Source organism: Bos indicus, chromosome 19 (assembly GCF_029378745.1).
Source record: "Bos indicus isolate NIAB-ARS_2022 breed Sahiwal x Tharparkar chromosome 19, NIAB-ARS_B.indTharparkar_mat_pri_1.0, whole genome shotgun sequence".
Lineage (NCBI taxonomy): Eukaryota > Metazoa > Chordata > Mammalia > Artiodactyla > Bovidae > Bos > Bos indicus.
The window spans coordinates 62959380-62981574 of record NC_091778.1 but is presented as its reverse complement, the minus strand read 5'-3'; the positions used below and the strand labels follow the sequence as shown (position 1 = coordinate 62981574).

Genomic DNA, 22195 nt, shown 5'->3' with positions numbered 1-22195 from the left:
TCCCTGCTCTTCTCTGAACTGTGCCCCAGGGCCCAGACATGACATCTGCCTCGCTTCCAACTCAGCCTCTGGGCCGTAAGCTCCCCACTGAAATAAAGGTTCCTACTGGGAAGGGATTTCCCAGTAGGAAGAGCCCGCCTGCAGAGCAGGAGACCCGGGTCCAGTCCCCGGGTGGGGAAGAGCCCCTGGAGGAGATGGCAACCACTCCAGTGTTCTTCCCTGGAGAATCCCATGGACAGAGGAGCCTGGTGGGCGGTGGGCTGCAGTCCATGGGGTCACAAAGAGTCGGACTCGACTCAGCGACTCAGCGCCAACAATAACCGCAGCAAAGGGGCAGGTTGCCTTGGCCTTCTGCGGGTGATTAATTCACTTCGGTTGAAGGGGGGAGGCTGGGTGGTGGAGGGGTAGACCTGTTTAGAAATTATTTCTGCGCAAAGGTCCTGCCTTGCTGAGGGGAATGGCCCCCACCCAGGGGAAATTCCCTAGAGGGCGGTGAACCGTTTGTCAGTCATCGGACAAAGTGAAGAAAGGGGACCTTTTGGATTTAAGACGCTTCAGCGATATTTGGAAGCATGAAGACACAATCAAACCACTGAATCAAACCTAAGCCATTTTTGTTTACAAGGGGATTGGAGCAGGGCAAGTTGGGGAGGACCCTAAGGGCATAAACATCGGTTTTGATGAACACAGGTGTTTGTGACAGAAGTGAATTCAGAGAATCCCCAGAACCAAAAGCATCACCATAACAGGAACCTGGAGATCAGACAAGAGAGACATCTTTTTAAATAAAAAAGCTGGCTGATTCTTTGTTACAAGTGAGCCTGTTAAGTGGGTTTCTTATAAAAGCATAAGAGAAACTTTAGATTAGGCTAAAATGGACCTGACCCTAATCTGGGCAGAAGAGCAGAGGTTTTTAAAAAAAGAAAGCAAACGTCGAGAACGGGAACCAAGGTCCTGCCCGGCTCGGGCTTTGCTGGGGACTTGGCCAGTGCTATGTCCTCGTCACCTGCCCCACGGCCGCGGGAGGGACAGACTGAGCCCCGAGCCCTCTCCCGAGGCCCCCTGCAGCCTGCCTGCCTGGTCAGGGACCCCCGGCCTTAGAAGAGACCACCCACACCTTCCCAGTTTTGCTCTGAGAACCCCAATGCTCCATGTTATGTGGGGAATTTGCAATCAAAATGCACTTTCCATAACAGCTAGCCTAAGCAGGCAGAAGGTGTTCTGGCCTCAAGAAAATGGGGAGGGCAGACAGTGAGATCGGTGGCCTGTCTGGTGGATGCCCTCCCAGAGGGGCCCTTAGCAGGGAAGACGCTATGGTTGAACGGGGGCCTCAGCAATGAACCAGAGCAAAGAGTTACGATCTTACAAATGCAGCTGGTAGCTGCCGAAGGGTTCTGAGCACGTGGGTGAAAAAGAAAAAAGCAGTGTTAATCAAAACCACGACGAGATGCCACTTGACACCCACTAGGACATCTCTAATCAAAAAGACAGGCAATTGGAGCCCTCGGACAGCTGCTGGGAGTGTAACGCAGCACGGAGTGGGGCTCTGGAAAACAGCCTGGCAACGCCTCAGAAGGTTAACAGAGGATGATTATATAACCCCCAGCTTCCACTCAAGAGAAATTAAAATGTGCAGCCTCATAGAAACTTACACACGAGCGTTCACAGCAGCGTGATTCATCACAGTCAAAATGCGGAAGCAGTCCAAGTGTCCATCGACTGATGAACCCACAGATTGAGCCTGGTATCTTCTTACGGTAAATGGTATCAGAGACAAGAAACGAAGCCCTGATTACACATGACGTGGATGAGCCTGGAAGATTCCGTGCTGAGTGCAAGAGGCCTGTTCACAAAGACCAGATGCTGAATGACTGCACTGAATTCCACTTACACGGACTGTCCAGAAATAGATAAGTCTACGGAGACAGAAAGATGGTCAGGGGCGCCTAGGACAGGGCACAAGCGGGTGACGGCCATGAGCTAATGGATTCTGGAGGGGACTGATGAGAACGTTCTAATGCTGACTGCAGCGATGGTTACAACTCTCTGCATGTGAAAGCTACTGAACTGTTTGCTTTAAATGGGTGAATGATGTGGCATTTGAAGGCACATGTGAAGCTCTTGGGAAGCTGTTCTAGGAGCATCTGGCTGAGAGAGGCGGCAGATGTGGGTCCAAGACCTGGTGTACTGTCCACCGTGTGACTTGGGCTGGGTTATCCCTGCCCTTTCCAGGGTTGATTCCGACCTCTGAGATGAACGAGTCAGGGAGCTGTGGGTATCCAGCCTTTTTTCTAGCTTTACTGTTCCAAGAATCCCAGTTTTCATTAACCTACTTCCTCCACTAAAAATATCGAGGCCCATCTCTGGCAGGGATGGCTGAGAGGCCTCTGAGCAGAAAGACTTGGACAGACCCTTCAGAGTCTGTTTCTCTTTTTAACTGAGGTGTAATCGACATAGAACATTACATGTTTCAGGAGTCCCACACGATGATATGATACTTATATTACAAAATCATCACCATGATAAGTCCAGTTAACATCCTTCACCACACACAGTTACAAACATTTGTTTTCTGTGATGAGAACTTTGATGGTCTACTCTCTCAGTAACTTTCAAACATGTAGTGCAGGATTATTAACTATCGTTTCCACATCGAAGGGAACACCCCCCATGATTTATTTATTTTTTAACTGGAAGTTAGTATCTTTTGACCCTGTTCACCGATTTCACATCCTCCTTTCCCGAGCCTCTGTACACCAACCTGTACCTGTGAGTCTGTGTCTACGAGTCTGTCTATGAGCTTGTTTGTTTTGTTTGAAAAGGCTGCACGTAGGTGAGATCTTACGGTATTAGTCTTCTGCCTGACTGAATTCACTTAGCATGATGCCCTCAAGCTCCATCCATGTCATTGCACTGGCAGGACCTCGTTTTTTCATGGCTGGTTAGATTCCATTATGGAGAAGGCAGTGGCACCCACTCCAGTGCTCTTGCCTGGAGAATCCCAGGGACGGGGGAGCCTGGTGGGCTGCCGTCTATTGGGTCACACAGAGTCGGACACGACTGAAGCGACTTAGCAGCAGTAGCAGCAGCAGATTCCACTGCATCTATGCCCCACACCTCTTTATCTGTTCATCCACCAATGGACGCTGAGGTGTCCCCATGTCTTGGCTGTTGTAAATAATGCTGCTGTGAACATATGCCTGCAGATACCTTTTGAGTTAGTGTTTCCATTTTCCTTGGATAAATAAACAGACGTGGGATTACTTAGTCATAAGGTAGCTCTAGTTCTAGTTTTTAGAGGACTCTGCATGCTCTTCTCCACAATGGCTGCACGAATTCACACTCCCACCAACCGTGCAAGAGGGCCCCCTTTTCTCCACAGCCGCGCCAACACCTGTTATCTCGTCTTTTCATAAGAGCCATTCTGATAGTGTGAGGTGAACTTCAGAGTTTTATATAAAAATGTAAGCTTCCCAGAAAGGAAGGAAGCTTGAACTTCTTCAGCTAACACGGAACTTTCTGTAACACCTCGTGGAGAGGGAGCAGACACTGGATTCTGACAAGGAGGGGCCAAGGATGGTGGCGAGGGCAGGTAGCCCTCGGTGACCACGAACCAACCCACCTGCCTCTGGCCTGCCCCTCGGCCAGCCCACCTGAACTTAGCCCAGCAGCCTGCACGCTGACCCCCGAAGACTTCAGGAAGGTCCCTGGAAATGCTGAATGCGAGCCGCTTTGTTTGTGTGTGGTCTAGGTCTCAGAAACTGGATGTTGCTACAGGTTTAGGGATTCCTGTTCTGTCACAGGCACCCCCTGGAAACTTTGGTAGGAAGGGAAATGTGCCTTTTCTTTGATATTATTTTATAAGAGAAAAGGGATAGTATAAAAAATTTGTAGAGCCTAGAAATTATAAAGGAAGAGAAGAGAAAGTACACCTAATTCTACAACCCAGAGGCTTCTCACCGTGCTCAATATTTCAGTATATTTTCTTTTGACTTAAAATATATATATATATATATATATATATATATCAGATCAAATCATATCAGTCGCTCAGTCATGTCTGACTCTTTGCGACCCCATGAATTGCAGCACGCCAGGCCTCCCTGTCCATCACCAACTCCCAGAGTTCACTCAGACTCACGTCCATCGAGTCAGTGATGCCATCCAGCCATCTCATCCTCTGCCATCCCCTTCTCCTCTTGCCCCCAATCCCTCCCAGCATCAGGGTCTTCTCCAATGAGTCAATTCTTCGCATGACGTGGCTAAAGTACTGGAGTTTCAGCTTTAGCATCATTCCTTCCAAAGAAATCCCAGGGCTGATCTCCTTCAGAATGGACTGGTTGGATCTCCTTGCAGTCCAAGGGACACTCAAGAGTCTTCTCCAACACCACAGTTCAAAAGCATCAATTCTTCAGCGCTCAGCTTTCTTCACAGTCCAACTCTCACATCCATACATGACCACAGGAAAAACCATAGCCTTGACTAGACGGACCTTTGTTGGCAAAGGAATGTCTCTGCTTTTGAATATGCTATCTAGGTTGGTCATAACTTTCCTTCCAAGGAGTAAGTGTCTCTTAATTTCATGGCTGCAGTCACCATCTGCAGTGATTTTGGAGCCCAGAAAAATAAAGTCTGACACTGTTTCCCCATCTATTTCCCATGAAGTGATGGGACCGGATGCCATGATCTTCGTTTTCTGAATGTTGAGCTTTAAGCCAACTTTTTCACTCTCCACTTTCACTTTCATCAAGAGGCTTTTGAGTTCTTCTTCACTATCTGCCATAAGGGTGGTGTCATCTGCATATCTGAGGTTATTGATATTTCTCCCGGCAATCTTGATTCCAACTTGTGTTTCTTCCAGTCCAGCGTTTCTCATGATGTACTCTGCATATAAGTTAAATAAACAGGGTGACAATATACAGCCTTGACGTACTCCTTTTCCTATTTGGAACCAGTCTGTTGTTCCATGTCCAGTTCTAACTGTTGCTTCCTGACCTGCATACAAGTTTCTCAAGAGGCAGATCAGGTGGTCTGGTATTCCCATCTCTTGAAGAATTTTCCACAGTTGATTGTGATCCACACAGTCAAAGGCTTTGGCATAGTCAAGAAAGCAGAAATAGATGCTTTTCTGGAACTCTCTTGCTTTTTCCATGATCCAGCAGATGTTGGCAATTTGATCTCTGGTTCCTCTGCCTTTTCTAAAACCAGCTTGAACATCAGGAAGTTCACAGTTCACATATTGCTGAAGCCTGGCTTGGAGAATTTTGAGCATTACTTTACTAGCGTGTGAGATGAGTGCAATTGTGCGTAGTTTGAGCATTCTTTGGCATTGCCTTTCTTTGGGATTGGAATGAAAACTGACGTTTTCCAGTCCTGTGGCCACTGCTGAGTTTTCCAAATTTGCTGGCATATTGAGTGCAGCACTTTCACAGCATCATCTTTCAGGATTTGGAACAGCTCAACTAGAATTCCATCACCTCCACTAGCTTTGTTCGTAGTGATGCTTTCTAAGGCCCACTTGACTTCACATTCCAGGATGTCTGGCTCTAGGTGAGTGATCACACCATCGTGATTATCTGGGTCATGAAGATCTTTTTTTGTACAGTTCTTCTGTGTATTCTTGCCATCTCTTCTTAATATCTTCTGCTTCTGTTAGGTCTATACCATTTCTGTCCTTTATCGAGCCCATCTTTGCATGAAATGTTCCTTTGGTATCTCTGATTTTCTTGAAGAGATCCCTAGTCTTTCCCATTCTGTTGTTTTTCTCTATTTCTTTGCAGTGATCGCTGAAGAAGCCTTTCTTATCTCTTCTTGCTATTCTTTGGAACTCTGCATATTTGGGTTTTTATGTGGTTTTGGGACTTTAGGCTTGACACACATTTTCATAGATCACGGTCAGCTATAATTCCACCAGAATGGTCTGGCTGTGAGCCTTCTGCAGCTGGAGAAGAAATGCCTGCTTTTCATTCAAGAACCACTGGCATCATCAGCTGCAATGAGAAGGAGGTCCTGTGATTCTAAGTCATTCTTCACTTGGTATTTACAGCTGTTGTTGTTTAGTTGCTAAGTCATGTCCAACTCTTTGAGACCCCGTGGACTGTAGCCCGCCAGGCTCCTCTGTCCATGGGATTTCCCAGGCAAGAATACTGGAGTGGGTTGCCATTCCCTTCTCCAGGGGATCTTCCAGACTCAGGGCTCGAACCTACGTCTCCTGCAGCGGCAGAAGGATTCTTGACCGCTGAGCCACGAGGGAAGCCCCAGTATTTAGAGTATTATACGTCAAACTTCAAGCAAGTTAACAGTTGTTTATAAAGTGCAGCTGCGTCTGGGTTGATTAATGGGATATGCTTTCCAGTTTTTAAAAAGAGAAAGGAGAGAAGGCATGTCTGGACTCCCAGGTGCTCTGTGCTCGGACCCCACCTGTGGTCCGTCTTCGAAAGAGCTCTCACTGGGGAGCAGCCACCCTACCCGGTTACCCACACCGCCGTGGGGTGCAGGCTGCTCCCCAAATATTCCCTGAAAGCCTGTGAAGCCAACAGTGTCCCCATATTCGGCGGCTGGTGGATTTTTATGGAGATTTCCACGCTCAGCCACTCAGGGCGTAGACTGCTGTGCTGCCAGGAAATTAGCTTGGACTCCATGGGGCAGACCCTTTGGAGGAAGCGGCTGGCCGCCTCTGACACAGGAGGGGCGGGCACCACACGGACGGACAGAAGGAAGGAAATTCACAGCCTCAGCGTGCTGGGCGGGAAGTGGTGGCAGGACGCAAAATGTCCTGTGCCTGAGTGCCCCAAAGCAAAGACACTCAGTCTGTGTGCCTGAGCCTGTTGGCCACGCGGTCCCATCTCCTTCCTGAACCCATGAAATTCATCAGATCCAGAGCCCCAGTTTCCACCTCACAGGTTTTCGTGCAGAAAATCAACAAGAGGCTGGGAACAGACAAAGGAGACTCCTGGCCTCTGATCTTATACTGGTGGTTTCTGCCGCCTCACAGGGTCTGCTGGGGGCTCCTGGGTGACGCACGGTCTTCTCCTTGCAGGGGAGCTCTGACCGTCCGGAGGCTGCTGTCCTGATGAGCCTTGAGGAGCCCTGCCCATAATATCTCCACGAAGGGCTTTTCAACTGAGGTAGAAACACAGCTGGCAAGAAGTCCCGGGGCATGAGACACAGGGCCCTTGTCTCAGGCGGGGGCTCACCTGTGGGGTTTGCGGGAATATCCAGGATGGTTTTCAGAAGCTTCATGTCCTTGATGTTGTGAATGTAAATGGACTCCTCCAGGCAGACCAGCAGCCTCTGAAATCACACGGACCATCGGTTACTAGGGATGGAGAAACACCTGGCCCTCTGAACTCACCCCTCCATCCTGTGGGTCCTAACTTGATTCTGAGCCTAAATGTGCAGGAATTGTGGCCATCGGTTTGAAGATTACCTTACGGACGTGTGCCCACTTTTCCATCACCATCCGTTGGACAGAAGTGCAAAGTGCAGGATTTGGGGAAATTTCATTTAGAAATTGAGATTTCTTTCTTTTTTTCTTGTACTTTGCATGTTCAGTCACTAAGTCATGTCTGACTCTTTGCGACCCCATGGACTGTGGCCCGCCAGGCTCCTCTGTCCATGGGATTCTCCAGGCCAGAATACTGGAGTGGGTTGCCATGCCCTCCTCCGGGGGATCTTCCCGACCCAGGGATCGAACTCGTGTCTCCTGTACTGCAGGCGGATTGTTTCCCATCTGGGAAGGGGCTTTCAGCCTGGGGGCTCCTGCCTCCAGCAGCCCCTGCTCCCCACTCCTGCAGCCTCAGCTTCCTCCAGACCATTGCTTCTTAGGCCCTGATGAGCACCGAGCGTCCCAGGGGCAAAGCCTGGAGACGCTGGTTCAGGGGTTTTTAACACGGACCCTGGGAGTGAGGACCACCACTCCCGGTCCAAACCGTTCATCCCGGGAACAACGCTTGGGAAGGAAGGACCTAAAATTACTCTGAGAAGCAGCAGGCTCTCCTTCTGAGAAAGCCTGATGTTCTCTTCTTCTAGTAAGACTTTCCCCACTCAGAACTTCTCAGGAGACTGCCACTTGAACCAAGCAGGAAAATAACACTGAAACACCTCTCTCAGTTTTATCTGAGGCTCTGCGACCACAGTGCTGGATGCCCAGAGGTGAAAAAGCAGATTCTCGCAGGGTCTCCGACTTGATGGCATGTTTTAGTGTTCCTCTGTAAAACGGACATTCCCTGACTTACCCAGCGCTTTGCCATTTTCCCGCACTTACTATGGCTTGACTAGAGTGTTCTGTGCTCCATTACTAACCAGTGGGCTTCCCTGGTGGTTCTGATGGTAAAGAATCCACCTGCCAGTGCAGGAGACTGGGGTTCAGTCCCTGGGTTGGGAAAATCTCCTGGAGGAGGGCATGGCAACCCTCTCCAGTATTCTTGCCTGGGAAATTCCATGGACAGAGGAGCCTGGAGGGCTACAGTCCATGGGGTCAAAAAAAGACTTGGACATCACTTAGAGCGTCAGACAGGGCTGAGCGACTTTCACTGATTAACCGCGCCGTCTCTGTGGAACCCGGATTAACCGCGCCATCTCTGTGGAACCCGGGGCTGGCCTCCAGCTCAGCTCACTCCCTGCCACCCTTGGCTCTCATCTACTCTCCTAGGTTCTACAAGAAAAGCTCCTTTTATCCTAAATAGTTAGGAAATGATTTGTAGAGCCTGCTCTCAGAAGCATCCATCCAGTCACTCCCCATCTGGACAATGAGGGTCCCTCAGAACAGATGGTCAAAGAAGTGTGGATGTTTACAAACCCAGATATGTCGGGTTTATTGTCTTTATTCCACAGAATACGCTTTCCTCTGTTAGTGTTAGGGGATCAAGAGCCACTAAAAATGAAAAATCACAATTACACAATTTTCTTCCTTTTTACCCAGATTTAGAGGAAAATGGGGGTTTTCTTTCCTCTTAACTCCCTGTACAAATCTTGGACTTTCCCCGTTTTTTTCAGAAAGGAGCTGCACTGCCTGAGGACCCAATGAAACAGCTGAGCAGCCCCTTTTTTTCACATCCTCCGGGGGGTGGGGCGGGACCCCGGCCTGGCAGGGAACAGGCTGAGGCTGCCCCCCTAAGCCAAAAGTGACGTCCCAAACCTGAACGTTGTTCTCAAATTTATCAGTCTTTTATTGATTTTGGCTCTTGTTAGAAAAACTCTTCTCTATACACAGATTAAAGAGGAATTTTATTTATGCTTTCCTTTTTAAAAAAATCTTAAAAAAAAATTTTTTTTTTAAATTTTGTAACCAGTGGGCTTCCCTGGTGGCTCAGTGATAAAGAATCTGCCTGCAATGCAGAGGACCCAGGTTTGGTCCCTGGGTCGGGAAGATGCCCTGGAGGAGGGAATGGCAACCCACTCCAGTGTTCTTGCCTGGAGAATCCCGTGGACAGAGGAGCCTGGAGGGCTACAGTCCATGGGGTCACAGAGAGTTGGCCGTGACTGAGCGACTAACACTCACTTATAGTCGTTTAACAGACTGTTGTGAAAGCATTAGGGACAGCAAAGGGACTCAGCCACACACACATGTGTCCGTTCCCCCCCAAACTCCCCTCCCGTCCAGGCTGCCACGTGACACTGAGCAGAAGCCTCTGTGCTCGAGAGTACGACCACATTTGTTATCCGTTTTAAGTAGAGCCGTGTCTAGAGGTCCATTCCAAACTCCCTAACTATCCTTCCCCCCCAATCTTCCCCCTGGCAACCATAAGTTCGTTCTCTAAGTCTGTGAGTCTGTTTCTGCCAAATCTGGACATTTTTAAGAAAAGCAAACCCTGAAGACTTTCCAGACCTGTTTCAGATCATCTTTTAGGAGCAGAAACATTAAAGGAAGAGAGCCCTGCTCGGCCCGAGGTCCGGTTGGCTTGGCCACGACAGCGCGAAGTTCTAGGCGCCAGGGTGTTCTTTAGGAGGTGGGGGAGGGGAGCTCTGAAGTTAATGAGTGTTTTATTAAGGAGAGGCTGGCAGCAAAGTTTAACAGCCCCATTTGCTGATGAAAATATTGGAGAGTGAGCAAGTGAGACCGTATACAAATAAGCATCGTGGATACCATTTGAGGGTTCTGATCTTGAAGGACATTTGCCTGAACAGTCTTAAGATTTATACCCTGGCTATCAGCATATGCCAAGATAAAATGCTCTGCGAAGAAATTTAATGTGCAACCAGTAGATATCAGAGACAGCACCGGAGCCAAGAATTGTGCTTAAAAGCCTTCAAGTAAAAAAAATAAAAACAAACCCTCAAACTGCCTTTCTCTCCCTTGCCAGGAACCCGGGTTTATCTTTTTAATCTCCTGCTACTCCTCACTTAAAACCCCCATCTTCTATTTCTCAGGCCATTTTCTGCCACCCTGGACTTCAGGGGGTAGTCAGTCCAAAGAAACCATCACTTCCTTCTCACAAACCTGAGACAGCACTTTGTCTCGTTTGTTAAAAGAAAAAAAAAAATTAAGCACTTAATAGTTGAGGTACAAAGGGGAAAACAATGTCTTCGGTGAGGGCAATGGCCTCCAGTGTCCTGGGACCATGTAAGTGAATAGACAGGTGGGAGACAGACATTCACTGAGCGTTTTCCTCCTGAGCACTGTCTTTTTTGCCAGGTCTTACGACAGTGAGCAGAATGGGGACAGGCGTTGTCCCCATCCCGCATGGGATTTACTTATTTATTTTTATTTTTTGGGGGCGCGTTTCCTGCAGCATGTCAGATCAATTCCTGCTGGGTATTGACCCCGTGCCCCTGGCGTTGGAAGTGTAGAGTCTTAATCACTGGATCATCAGGGAAGTCCCCTTATAGGATTTAAAATCTAATAATTCGAGGGAAACTTGACTAATACCCCAAATGCTTATTTAACAAAAACTTGTAATTTGTAAAAGAACGTGCATTGCACATTTGAGACAGCACTAAAGCTTCGTCCAACAGAGAAAGTGGAAGTGTTGATGGTTCACTCATGTCCGACTCTTTGCGACCCTGCGGACTACAGCCCACCAGGCCCCTTTGTCCATTGGATTCTCCAGGCAAAAACAGTGGAGTGGGTTGCCATCCCCTCCTCCAGGGGATCTTCCTGACTCAGGGACTGAACCCAGGTCTCCTGGATTGCAGACAAATTCTCTACCGTCTGAGCCACCAGGGAAGCCCCTAACAAAGAAAACACCACCAGAAACATCTTCAAGGAGTCCTCCTGCCTTGGACTTGATTCCTGGCCCTCAGGAAAGGCCTTGGTCACCGCAAGGCTTCAGCACTAACCGGGAACGGCCACACTTTCTCTGAAAGAACGTACTCTGAGAGGGATGGCGGCCAGCCTGCAAGGACTGCCCTCATCTAGGCCCCAAAGTGGACAGGTGTCCCTCTGGTTTAAGGCCCCTGCAGGGGCTCACGAGATGGTTTCTGAGCCCAGCTTGTTCCCCGGGGGGACAGCGTTCACTCAGCACGTGGACAACATTCAAGAAAGTGCAGCAGGCCGGCGGGCTGGGGAGGTCCCGCCACCGGGAGGAGCACGTGGAGCGGACTCAGCCCGGAGCTGGGGCTTAAACCCGGCAGAGCAGGTGCCTGCGGTCATGAGAGGCGCTCAAGCCCCTCCTGGGTTCCAGCGACCCCAAGAGACGCCCACCCCGCCCGCGGGGCCCCCACCCACCTGCCGGTTCAGCCTGATGGCCAGGATGTTGCCGGAGTAGCTGTAGTTGCAGATCTCCGTGCCCTTCTTGAAGTGGTACACGTTCATCTGGCGCGGCTTCGTGTGGCTCACCACCACCACCAGGCTGCTGGAGAAGAGGCGCTCCACAATGTACACGTCGGGGGTGTCATCTGCGGGGTGGGGCGCGAAGACCTCAGCCCCCTGTCCATGGAGGGGGCGAGGGGAGGGCGGGAGGGGCGCAGACGTCAGGCCCTGACGCGGGGGGGTGCGGCGGGGGCGCCGGGGAAGCAGACGACAGCACGCTGTCCATGAGGGGGCGGAAGGCGGGGCGGTGCAGACGACAGACCCTGCCCCGGGGTGGGGGTGCTGGGGGAGGGCCGGGGGCGCAGACGTCAGCCCCCTGTTTGGGGGGGGGGCAGGGGACACAGATGTCAGGCCCTGACGGGAGTAGGGGGAGGCGGGGGTGGGGGTGGGGGGCGCAGAGGTCAGCGCCCTGCCCTGGGCACCCTCCTGCCCACTGCTGGCCTCCACGGGGCTCGCCTCCCTTGGCACCCTCTTGCAATGACTTCCTTCTCTTGCACCCACAGGGAAGCTCTAACCATTTCCCGAGTCCCCAGGCCCTTTAGGTGGTTGACAGGCAAGTGTTGTCCACTTGTAATCTGAGCACAAAGCAGGCTCTCCCAGCCCCCCTGAGGCTGCAGCGCTGGAGCCTCCTCCTCTCCACCCCCTCCCTACCCGTCAGGGGCCCTGCTCGCTCTGTAGAACATATCTGGGAGGTTTGTTGTTGCTGGTTAGTCCCTCAGTCATGTCTGACTCTTTGCGACCCCATGGACTGTAGCTCGCCAGGCTCCTCTGTCCGTGGGATCCTCCAGGCAAGAATCCTGGAGCGGGTTTCCATTCCCGTCTCCAGAGGATCTTCCCGACCCAGGAATTGAACCTGTGTCTCCAGCACTGGCAGGTGGATTCTTTACCATTGCCACCAGGGAAGCCCCATCTGGGAGGTTTAGACCTTCTCCGTCTATTCTCTCTTTCTTAAAAACCGTTTTAAGTTTGGGTTTTATTTGGCTGCAGGAGGTCTTAGTTGTAGTGCGTGGGCTTAGCCCGGGCTTGTGGGAGTCTTAGTTCCCTGACCCGAATCCTCTGCATTAGAAGGTGGATTCTTAACCACTGGACCATCAGGGAAGTCCCTCTTTTTTAAAAAAAAACAGGTACATTTGGCGTATTTATTTATTTTTTGGCCGTGGGGCCTGTGGGATCTTAGTTCCCCGACCAGGGATTGAACTCGCAGCTCCTGCATTGTGAGCTGGGTGTCCTAACCACTGAGTCACCAGGGAATTCCCTCAGTCTACTCTTTCTCCTCGCCGTTTCCAAGGAGTGACAGCCCTGTTGGAAGTCTTTGCTTCCAGAATTCTTCAGGTCCCCGTTGCTAAGAGCTACAGGTACCTTAACAACGAGGGCAGGAGCACAGTGAGCTGCGCACCCACTCCCCGTCCTTCTGTGCCCCGACTCTTTCTGAGTCGCTTTCCTGTTGAAAATAACCTGGACGTCTGTGTTGTGACCAGCGCAGTCCTGCACCCAGGAGTGAGGCAAACCACTAACAGGAAGCCGTCTGAGCGCCGTGGGGGCCTCTGTGTCTTCCTGGGAACACTCTGCACACAGGCCTCTCCTGGGCTCCATCAAGCCCCACGGGGACAACGCAGGGCAGATACAGAGCATGGTCTTCTCCACAAGTTATAATAATGATGATAACATCTTACGAATAAACTAGGAGCCCAAGACGTCATGTGCCAAGCTGCTTCCTTTCCAGGAAATCCAGAGTGATGGATTTCATCACTATGATGCTGGCAAAAATGGTGATTTCCCTGAGACAATGAGAGAGTCACATGTTTCTAAGCTGGACTTGTTTTTAATATTTGCTGGAAGTACCTCAATGTTTTTGATACGGACTCTGTGATTGGGGCAGTATTGCTTTATTAAAACCAAGAAGTGACTTCCAGGACTGAATGAATGTGACCAATATTCCACAGTGCCAATGAAAGGGCAAAAAAAAAAAAAAAAAAAACACCCTTCAGTCATTTTCTGCTTTGACAATTGTAAAAACTGATGACCATGCATATAAGTATACAGAAAAGTGTCAACAATACAGTTTCAAAGCCTTTCTTAATGTAAAAAGAAAAATGGTACCTAAGCTGTAGTCAAATCTCACTAGTCCTTTATGGTGGTTTTTTCCCCTAAGCAAGTGGAAGCAGTGATTTATGTTTAAACCTGAAAAAATGCTGACTCTGTAGGTGTGACAGCTCACGGGGTTGGAGGGGAACAGAGCGCTCAGGAGCCCGGCTGGGAGTCCCGCAGGAGGACACGATGCTCCGAGAGCCACACACACACTTACTGCTTCCGTGGACGTGGTCCAGCTGTTCCACGGAGCTCAGGGAGAACAGCTTGTACCCGGCCTTGGTTCCGATGGCGAGGGACCTGTGAAGACACGGATGCCCCGGGAGTGACCACGGCGCCGGGTCCGACGGATCTGCCCGCGGACAGACACAGCCGTCCCTCTGGGGTCCCGGGGGACAGGGAAACATACAGCCTTGTGCGTGTGTGTGTGTGTGCGTGTGTGTGTGTGTGTGTGCGTGTGTGTGTGGGTGTGTGTGGTGTGTGCATATGTGCGTGTGCTTAGTTGCTAAGCTTCCCTTGTGGCTCAGCTGGTAAAGAGTCTGCCTGCGATGCAGGAGACCTGGGTTTGATCCCTCGGTTGCGAAGATCCCCTGGGAAAGGGAAAGGCTGCCCACTCCAGTGTTCTGGAGAATTCCATGAACTAGCCCATGGGGTCGCAAAGAGTTGGACACGACTGAGTGACTTTCACTTACTTACTTAGTTGCTAAGTTGTCTCCGATTCCTTATGACCCCATGGACTGTAGCCCGCCAGGCTCCTCTGTCCATGGGCTTCTCCAGGCAAGAATACTGGAGTGGGTTGCCATGCCCTTTCCCAAGGGATCTTCCCGACCCAGGGATCAAACCCAGGTCTCCCGCATTGAAGGTGGATTCTTTAGTGCTGAGCCAGTCCTACCTGGACCTGAAAATGAGTCCAACTCTCTCATTTAAAATAACTATATGAAAAGGTGAGCTTCACTCTTCACAGGGAGGCACAGACTAAAATAAGCTGCTTACTGCTACAAGTCTGGATGCCCAAGGCTCTTGTTTCACTAGCCTGAAAAAGAGAAGGTCATATGATTTTCATGGGAAGTTTTTTTTTTTTCTTTCCCAAACATTTGTTCTTCCCTGGGATGACATTCAACTGTTAGTAAGCAAGGTGGCTCCTTCTGCTGAGGGGCTAACCTGGAAGTCAGAGGTTTGCCTCAGGCAGCAGTGGGCTCAGAACTAGAGCTTGGCTTCTAGAACCACTGCACTAATGACCACAAACAGCAACTGGAAACGCTGGCCAGCAGCATCCTAAACCTTCAAAACATACCTACTCTGTAGCCAGTGCTGTTTTTAAAGCTTCTTCCTACAAAGATTTTTTAGGTAATGGCAACCCACCCCAGTATTCTTGCCTGAAGAGTTCCATGGACAGAGGAGCCTGGCAGGCTGCAGTCCATGGGGTCGCAAAGAGTCTGACGTGACTCAGTGACTACACTTCACTTCCTTTCATATGTGCATTTAGTTGCAAACCAAGGTTTCTAAGGTTTTCAAGTAAGGGGGGGAAAGTTGTAATTAAGAGTCTTAAAATAGTAATCAAAAGATCTGGCAACTTAAAATCATTTTCAAACATATGCTCTGCTCCAGAAGAATTTTAAATATGGGAAATGACACTGTGATCACTACTGTGCTTTCGTTTTTTTTTTTTTTTTTCAATTTATTTCGCTGCGCCAGGTCTTGGTGGCTTGGCAGATCTTTAGTTGCAGCATGCGGGATCTAATTCCCTGACAGGGATCGAGCTGAGCCCTCTGCATCGCAAGCACTGAGCCTTAGCCTCTGGGCCACCAGGCAAATCCCACTACTGTATTTTAAGTGGTTAATCAACGGTCACAGAAAACTCTAACTCAAGGAATTCAGTCTAAAACTTTATTTTATTCATAAGACCTTTTCAGGGAAAAAAAAATTTTTGTCATCACCTCTCATGAAAATGGGATTTGGGACAAATACATATCACAAATGAAATGAGAAAAAATATACCCAAATTGTCTAGCACAGGGCCAAGCATGAAGTATGAGTGAAGCCGACTAGTAAAGCTTAATTGTCATTACTCCCTTATCTTGACATACTGGATCCCAAATTCGGCCTATACTTACAGCTTACACTCCTAAATGTATTCGGTAAGGGTGTGACTTATTTTAAAATCCAATGTCATACCCTCTAAGGCTCAAAGCAACTGACTGTGACAAAAAGTTTTATTTATAGGTGAGATAGAGCTGTCCAGCAGAGCCTTCATCCAAGAAAACAGAACTGGCCGTAGAGACTACGGAAATTAACTTCCTGAGCACCCTATGGTTTTGAAAATAACATGCTTCTACAACTGCTATAGAAAGCTGGGACTCACCTAGAGTAAAAATTAACACCCTTAAAAACATCTAATAAAGAGTGCTGCAAAGCAGAATTGAGAACACTTCCTGCTAAGAAGCGAAAGAACTCTCCTCCTTAGCCTGCTCTCCTCCTGAAGCTGAGTTCAATTGGGAAGGCAAACACCCAGGCATTTCAACAGCCACCCTCTCTTGCAAAATGTTTCTTACAAAACATCAGAATGGTATCTAGACCATCATTTTTGTAAACTGTTGGTCTCAAACCATGAGAAAACAATTCAGTGAGTCATAAGTGGCTTAAAAGAAAAAAAAGAAAAGAAATACAGATTCCAGAAGGTAGCGCACATAGGAAGGGTAAATAGCTGTGAATTGCTTTTCACTGATATTATGTATATAATATTGGAGAAGGAAATGGCAACCCACTCCAGTATTCTTGCCTGGGCAATCCCATGGACAGAGGAGCCTGGTGGGTCCATGGGGTCAAAAAGGGTCAGGGGACACCACTGAGCGACTAAAAAACAATGTATATTATAAATATATCCGTGTGTATGCATATAGATAGATAGATAGATAGATATTGGGTAATGTTGTAACCTGTATTTCTTATTGTGGGCTGTGGTCAAGGAAAGCTTGAAAGTCACTCATGGAACCAAATTGTCTGGCCACCAGCTTACATGATTACACATACAGTTTTTTTTGAACAAAGGCATATTGTTTGGCATGGGGTGTTTTTAAAGAGAAGACAAAGGGCATGGAAGGCCAGGGCTGCTTATGGCACATGACGGCCTTAATGATACCGCTGAATGTTCAGTATTAGCACAGTCCAGGCACAGACGGCCAGCACACCTGCCTGAAGGCAATTCCACGAAGGAGCCCAACAGAAACTGGTACAGCAGGAAATGGGGGACTGGGACCGGTCATCGCTGCCTGATGCTGTGTGGCACATTCCAAAGAGGTTATTCCATATGGTCCCCGGGATGTCTAACAATCCCACGAAAGGAGGAAAGGGAGCAGCCTTCTGCTTCTAAGGGACTGACTCCTCCAGATGTTTCAAACACAGTCCAGCAACCCCTGGCTCACTGGCCAAAGTCCGAATGCGAACATCAAGGTGAGACATTCAAAATCCACTCAAGAAGCAACAGAGTGAAGGTCACGTTCCCCCGGAGGACAGCTTGGGCCGGGGACAGGGTTCCTGGACTCCCAGGAGGAGTTCTGTCTGGCCAAGTGGGCTTCCTGAAGACACACTGGGGGCAATGGGAAGGTTCCTGACAATCCGGCCCGCAGGCAGGCGCCCAGGCTGGGCTGGGCTGGGATCAGGCTGGACTGGCTTCGGGGATAGGTTGCCTCCTGGTCGTTGGCCCTGCCCAGATGCCACGTTGAGATGCTCAAGGACAAATGGGAAAGTTTTTCCTGAACCCCCATCTTCCTGGGCCCTAGCTATTTCGCCCAGGGACAACTTGCAACTTCCCCATCCGCTCCCCTCTCCTTTGTCTTGACCACCGCCCCTCCTGCCCAGACCCTCGCTTTGGTCACTCCCCGGTTCCCCACCTTTCCCAGCCTCCTTCCGCCCCCTCCCTGGGCTCTGTCCCCCCTTCTCCCGGCCGGCCCCTCCTGGCTCCCTGCCGGCAGGGGAACGGGGGAGCTCAGCCCCGCGCCGGAGGAGGGGCGGCCCGAGGACCCGCACCGGCCCGGGCCACGCCGGCCGTCAAGCCCAGGCCCCCGGGGCGCAGGCCGGCGCCCGCTGTCCAAGTCGCCGACTTGGACACCCTCGATCGAGACTTTTCTCCCCCAGCTCCCGGCGGGGCAGGCGGCCCGGCTTACGTGCAGTCCTGGTTGAAGGAGAAGCAGCTAAGCGCTGCCTCCGCCCCGCCCGAGGCGCCGTCCGCGCCTTCGGCCTCCATCGGGGGCTCGACCCGGGAAGCCGCGGCTCCGAGCGGGCGACAGCCACCTCAGCAGCCCGCTGGCGCCGGCCCCGCGGGCCGGTCTCCCGCCCGGCCCCGCCCCGCCCCGCCCCGCCCCGGTCCCGCCCCGGCCCCGCCCCAGCCCTCCAGGCCCCGCCCCGCCAGGCCCCGGCCTGGCCGCCTCATTCCCGCCGGGGCCTGACAGGCCCCGCCCCTTCCCCGCCCACCCGAGCCACCCTACCCCAGCCCGGGCCCACCCAGGCCCCGCCCCGGGCCCGCCAGGCCCCGCCTCCGCCCCGTCAGGCCCCACCTTCGCCCCGCCCCGGCAGGGGCACCTCATCCCCGCCCGGGCCAGCCAGGCCCCGCCCCGGCCGGCGTCGCCCCGCCCCTCCTGGTCCCGCCCCGGCCCTCCGTCGGGTCCAGCTGACTCAGCCACCGAGAGGGCGGAGTCCCACCGCCGGCCTCCATTGGTGGAGAGGCCACAGCGCGGCTCACAATTAGCCAACGGGCGACGGCGGTGGGCGGACCCACCCTGCTGGCGACCCGCCCCCAGCTCCTAGGCACAGCTTGCCATTGGGTGGAGGAGAGTGACGCAACGGCTTCAGGCCACGTGGTGGTGTTTTCATTGCGGGGGCGGCGGGGCGGAGCGCGGGAAGGGAGAGACCCGGTAGCTGGGCTCGGCCTGCGGGCTGAGTCCAGTCCGGCGTCTGCGTCGCGGTTGCGGCGAAGCAGACGGACCGGCGCGCCGGCCTCACTCCACCCGACGCCCGGCTATTAAACTGACAGTTTAGGGGCGCGCGTTGGACGCTAAGGCCCCACCTTCTTCTGGAGTCTTCGAGCTGCTTGGAAACTGTTTCTAGCAAGGTTGCTGAGGCAGGACAGATAAGGGGCTGTCTCATCCCTTTTCCCGCCGTTACAACTCTTACCGCAGGTCCAGAGCTGTGTTAACAATGAGCTTTATCTCGTTGAATTCTTATAAAAGTTTGTGAAGAAAGTATGATTATGCCCAGTTTAGAGAGGCTGTAACAGAAGCAGAGAACTGCTATACAGTTCTGTCTGAAATAACACAGTAAATAGTAAAATGTGGAGTTGCCTGATTTCAAGACCCGTACACCAAACGACTCTGCTAGACACTATTTGGCAAAACCGGTCTGAACTGTAGCTGAAAAAAATCCCGAAAGAAAATGTGTGTAGCCCACTGTTTTTAATGAAAGGGATGGAGTTTTGTAGACAGCACAGTAAAAACTCAGGTAATTGGAGGTGAGTCCTGACAAAGGGTCTCTCTTCCCAACCTAAATACATGTTGCCATTGAATTACCAACACAACTTATGAATCAGCAGGTCTGCTGGTTTTTAGCTTTATATGATTACTGATCAATTTTTAATTCAGGCTTTTCCAGTTTTGAGATGAAATGGTATTTTATTGTTGTCCTGCCACAGCATTCAAACTGGCATAGTTCAATTTTTCTATTATGTGACAAAGCTATATATAGTTTTTGAAACAGTGAACAAAGTGGGCTTCTTCTCTTAAGCTTTTCTGGTTGACTTTTGGTTTTGTTTTTCTGAAATGCAAATATAATAGTTTCTTCTTTCAGTGCTATTATTCTTTCTCTCAGCTGATGTAAAAATAGCTCAGCTCATAGATGGCCAGATGTTGATTGTTCTTTAGTTGAATGTGAGGTGGTGTGTAAATTGTTGTATGGGAGGCAGCTACTGGTTTAACTGAATCATCCTTGTAACCTCTCAGCTCAGAACTGATTTCCAGCTCACCTCCCAGCTCAGGCAAATGCTGCAGCCCTTTTTGTTCTATTTAGAAAACAAAAAATATGGCATACTAGGTGTGAGGTTGTTGGAGAATCACATAATGTGCCCAGTAGGTTTTTAAAGTCTTATTATTACCAAGAATTTGGACTTGATGGAGTAGAGATGGGAGCTGGTGTTAGTTTTTGAGCACGAGTGTTTCATGATAAAAGCAGTGTTTTAGGCAGATAAACTGGGCCAGGGTGTGCAAAATAGATTAGAAAGGGGGAAAAGCCTAGACTGAGGTGAAATTTTAGGAGTGAAAGAGGTGAGAAAGTGGGCTCTAGGATGGTGGCAACGTTAGGACAGACCCAAGAGGTGTCTTTTCCTGTAATATATTTGACATAAAACATTGTGTAAATTTAAGGTTTACAACGTGTTTTAAGGTTTACAACGTGTTGATTTCATACATTTATGTATTGTAATGTGACTGCCATTGTAGATATAATTAGCCCCTCATCACATCACACTAAGGGCTATTTTGAAGCAGTGCTATCCAACAGAAAGAAATGAGAGCCACAGGTGTGAACCCCAAATGTAATTTAAAATTTTTGAGACATATGCCATTTAAATTTTTTGAAACCCCACCTTGTTAAAAAGAGTAAAGAAAAATGGGCAAGTTAGTTTTAATAATATTTAACCCTTTAAATGTTATTAAATTTAACCCAGTATGTCAAAAAGATCATTTTAGTAGGTAACCCATGTAAAATTATTGATCAGTCAGTTAAATTATTGATCAGTCAGTTTAGATTGTCATTGTTTTTTAGCACAAATATTTAAAACCCCATGTTTCTGGGACCTCCCAGGTGGTCTGGCGGCTAAGACTCTGAGATCCCAGGGCAGGGTGCCCAGGTTTGTTCCCTGGTCCGGGAACTAGATCCCAAGTAAGATCCAGCACAGCCAAATATATAAATTTTTTTTTCAAGTCTCAACAGATTTTTTTATTTTTATTTTATTTTTTTTACTTTATTTGATCTTGGTTTTGCCATATATCAACATGAATACACCACAGGTATACACGTGTTCCCCATCCTGAACCCTCCTCCCTCCTCCCTCCCCATACCATCCCTCTGGGTTGTTCCAGTGCACCAGCCCCGAGCATCCAGTATCGTGCATCGAACCTGGACTGGCGACTCGTTTCATATATGCTATTATACATATTTCAATGCCATTCTCCCAAATCATCCCACCCTCTCCCTCTCCCTCAGAGTCCAAAAGACTGTTCTATACATCTGTGTCTCTTTTGCTGTCTCGTATACAGGGTTATTGTTACCATCTTTCTAAATTCCACATATATGCGTTAGTATACTGTATTGGTGTTTTTCTTTCTGGCTTACTTCACTCTGTATAATAGGCTCCAGTTTCATCCACCTCATTAGAACTGATTCAAATGTATTCTTTTTAATGGCTGAGTAATACTCCATTGTGTATATGTACCACAGCTTTCTTATCCATTCATCTGCTGATGGACATCTAGGTTGCTTCCATGTCCTGGCTATTATAAACAGTGCTGCGATGAACATTGGGGTACATGTGTCTCTTTCAATTCTGGTTTCCTCAGTGTGTATGCCCAGCAGTGGGATTGCTGGGTCATAAAGCAGTTCTACTTCCAGTTTTTTAAGGAATCTCCACACTGTTCTCCATAGTGGCTGTACTAGTTTGCATTCCCACCAATAGTGTAAGAGGGTTCCCTTTTCTCCACACCCTCTCCAGCATTTATCGCTTGTAGACTTTTGGATCACAGCCATTCTGACTGGCGTGAAGTGGTACCTCATAGTGGTTTTGATTTGCATTTCTCTGATAATGAGTGATGTTGAGCATCTTTTCATGTATTTGTTAGCCATCTGTATGTCTTCTTTGGAGAAATGTCTGTTTAGTTCTTTGGCCCATTTTTTGATTGGGTCATTTATTTTTCTGGAATTGAGGTGTAGGAGTTGCTTGTATATTTTTGAGATTAGTTGTTTGTCAGTTGCTTCATTTGCTATTATTTTCTCTCATTCTGAAGGCTATCTTTTCACTTTGCTAATGGTTTCCTTTGATGTGCAGAAGCTTTTAAGGTTAATTAGGTCCCATTTGTTTATTTTTGCTTTTATTTCCAATATTCTTGGAGGTGGGTCATAGAGGATCCTGCTGTGATGTATGTCAGAGAGTGTTTTGCCTATGTTCTCCTCTAGGAGTTTTATAGTTTCTGGTCTTATGTTTAGATCTTTAATCCATTTTCAGTTTATTTTTGTGTATGGTGTTAGAAAGTGTTCTCGTTTCATTCTTTAACAAGTGGTTGACCAGTTTTCCCAGCACCACTTGTTAAAGAG

At 49.4% G+C, this 22195-nt stretch overlaps 1 protein-coding gene across 5 annotated transcripts in view; it reads right to left on the bottom strand.

Moving 5' to 3' along the window:
- The window catches only part of WIPI1 (WD repeat domain, phosphoinositide interacting 1), a 30113-nt gene extending 11947 nt beyond the window's left edge, over positions 1 to 18166 (bottom strand). Inside the window, exons 1-4 of one of the 5 annotated variants that reach the window (XM_070774214.1) lie at positions 18004 to 18166; positions 14058 to 14140; positions 11669 to 11838; positions 7197 to 7293 (exon numbers count right to left, since the gene is read on the bottom strand). In XM_070774214.1, coding sequence (XP_070630315.1) covers positions 7197 to 7293; positions 11669 to 11838; positions 14058 to 14140; positions 18004 to 18083 — 430 coding nt within the window. In that variant the 5' untranslated portion in view covers positions 18084 to 18166. Of the gene's footprint in view, positions 1 to 7196; positions 7294 to 11668; positions 11870 to 14057; positions 14141 to 14536; positions 14698 to 14732; positions 14754 to 18003 lie in introns of those variants that run through there. The other 4 variants (XM_070774216.1, XM_070774217.1, XM_070774218.1 and 1 more) reach the window with 4 other exon arrangements.
- Positions 18167 to 22195: the final 4029 nt, after the last annotated feature.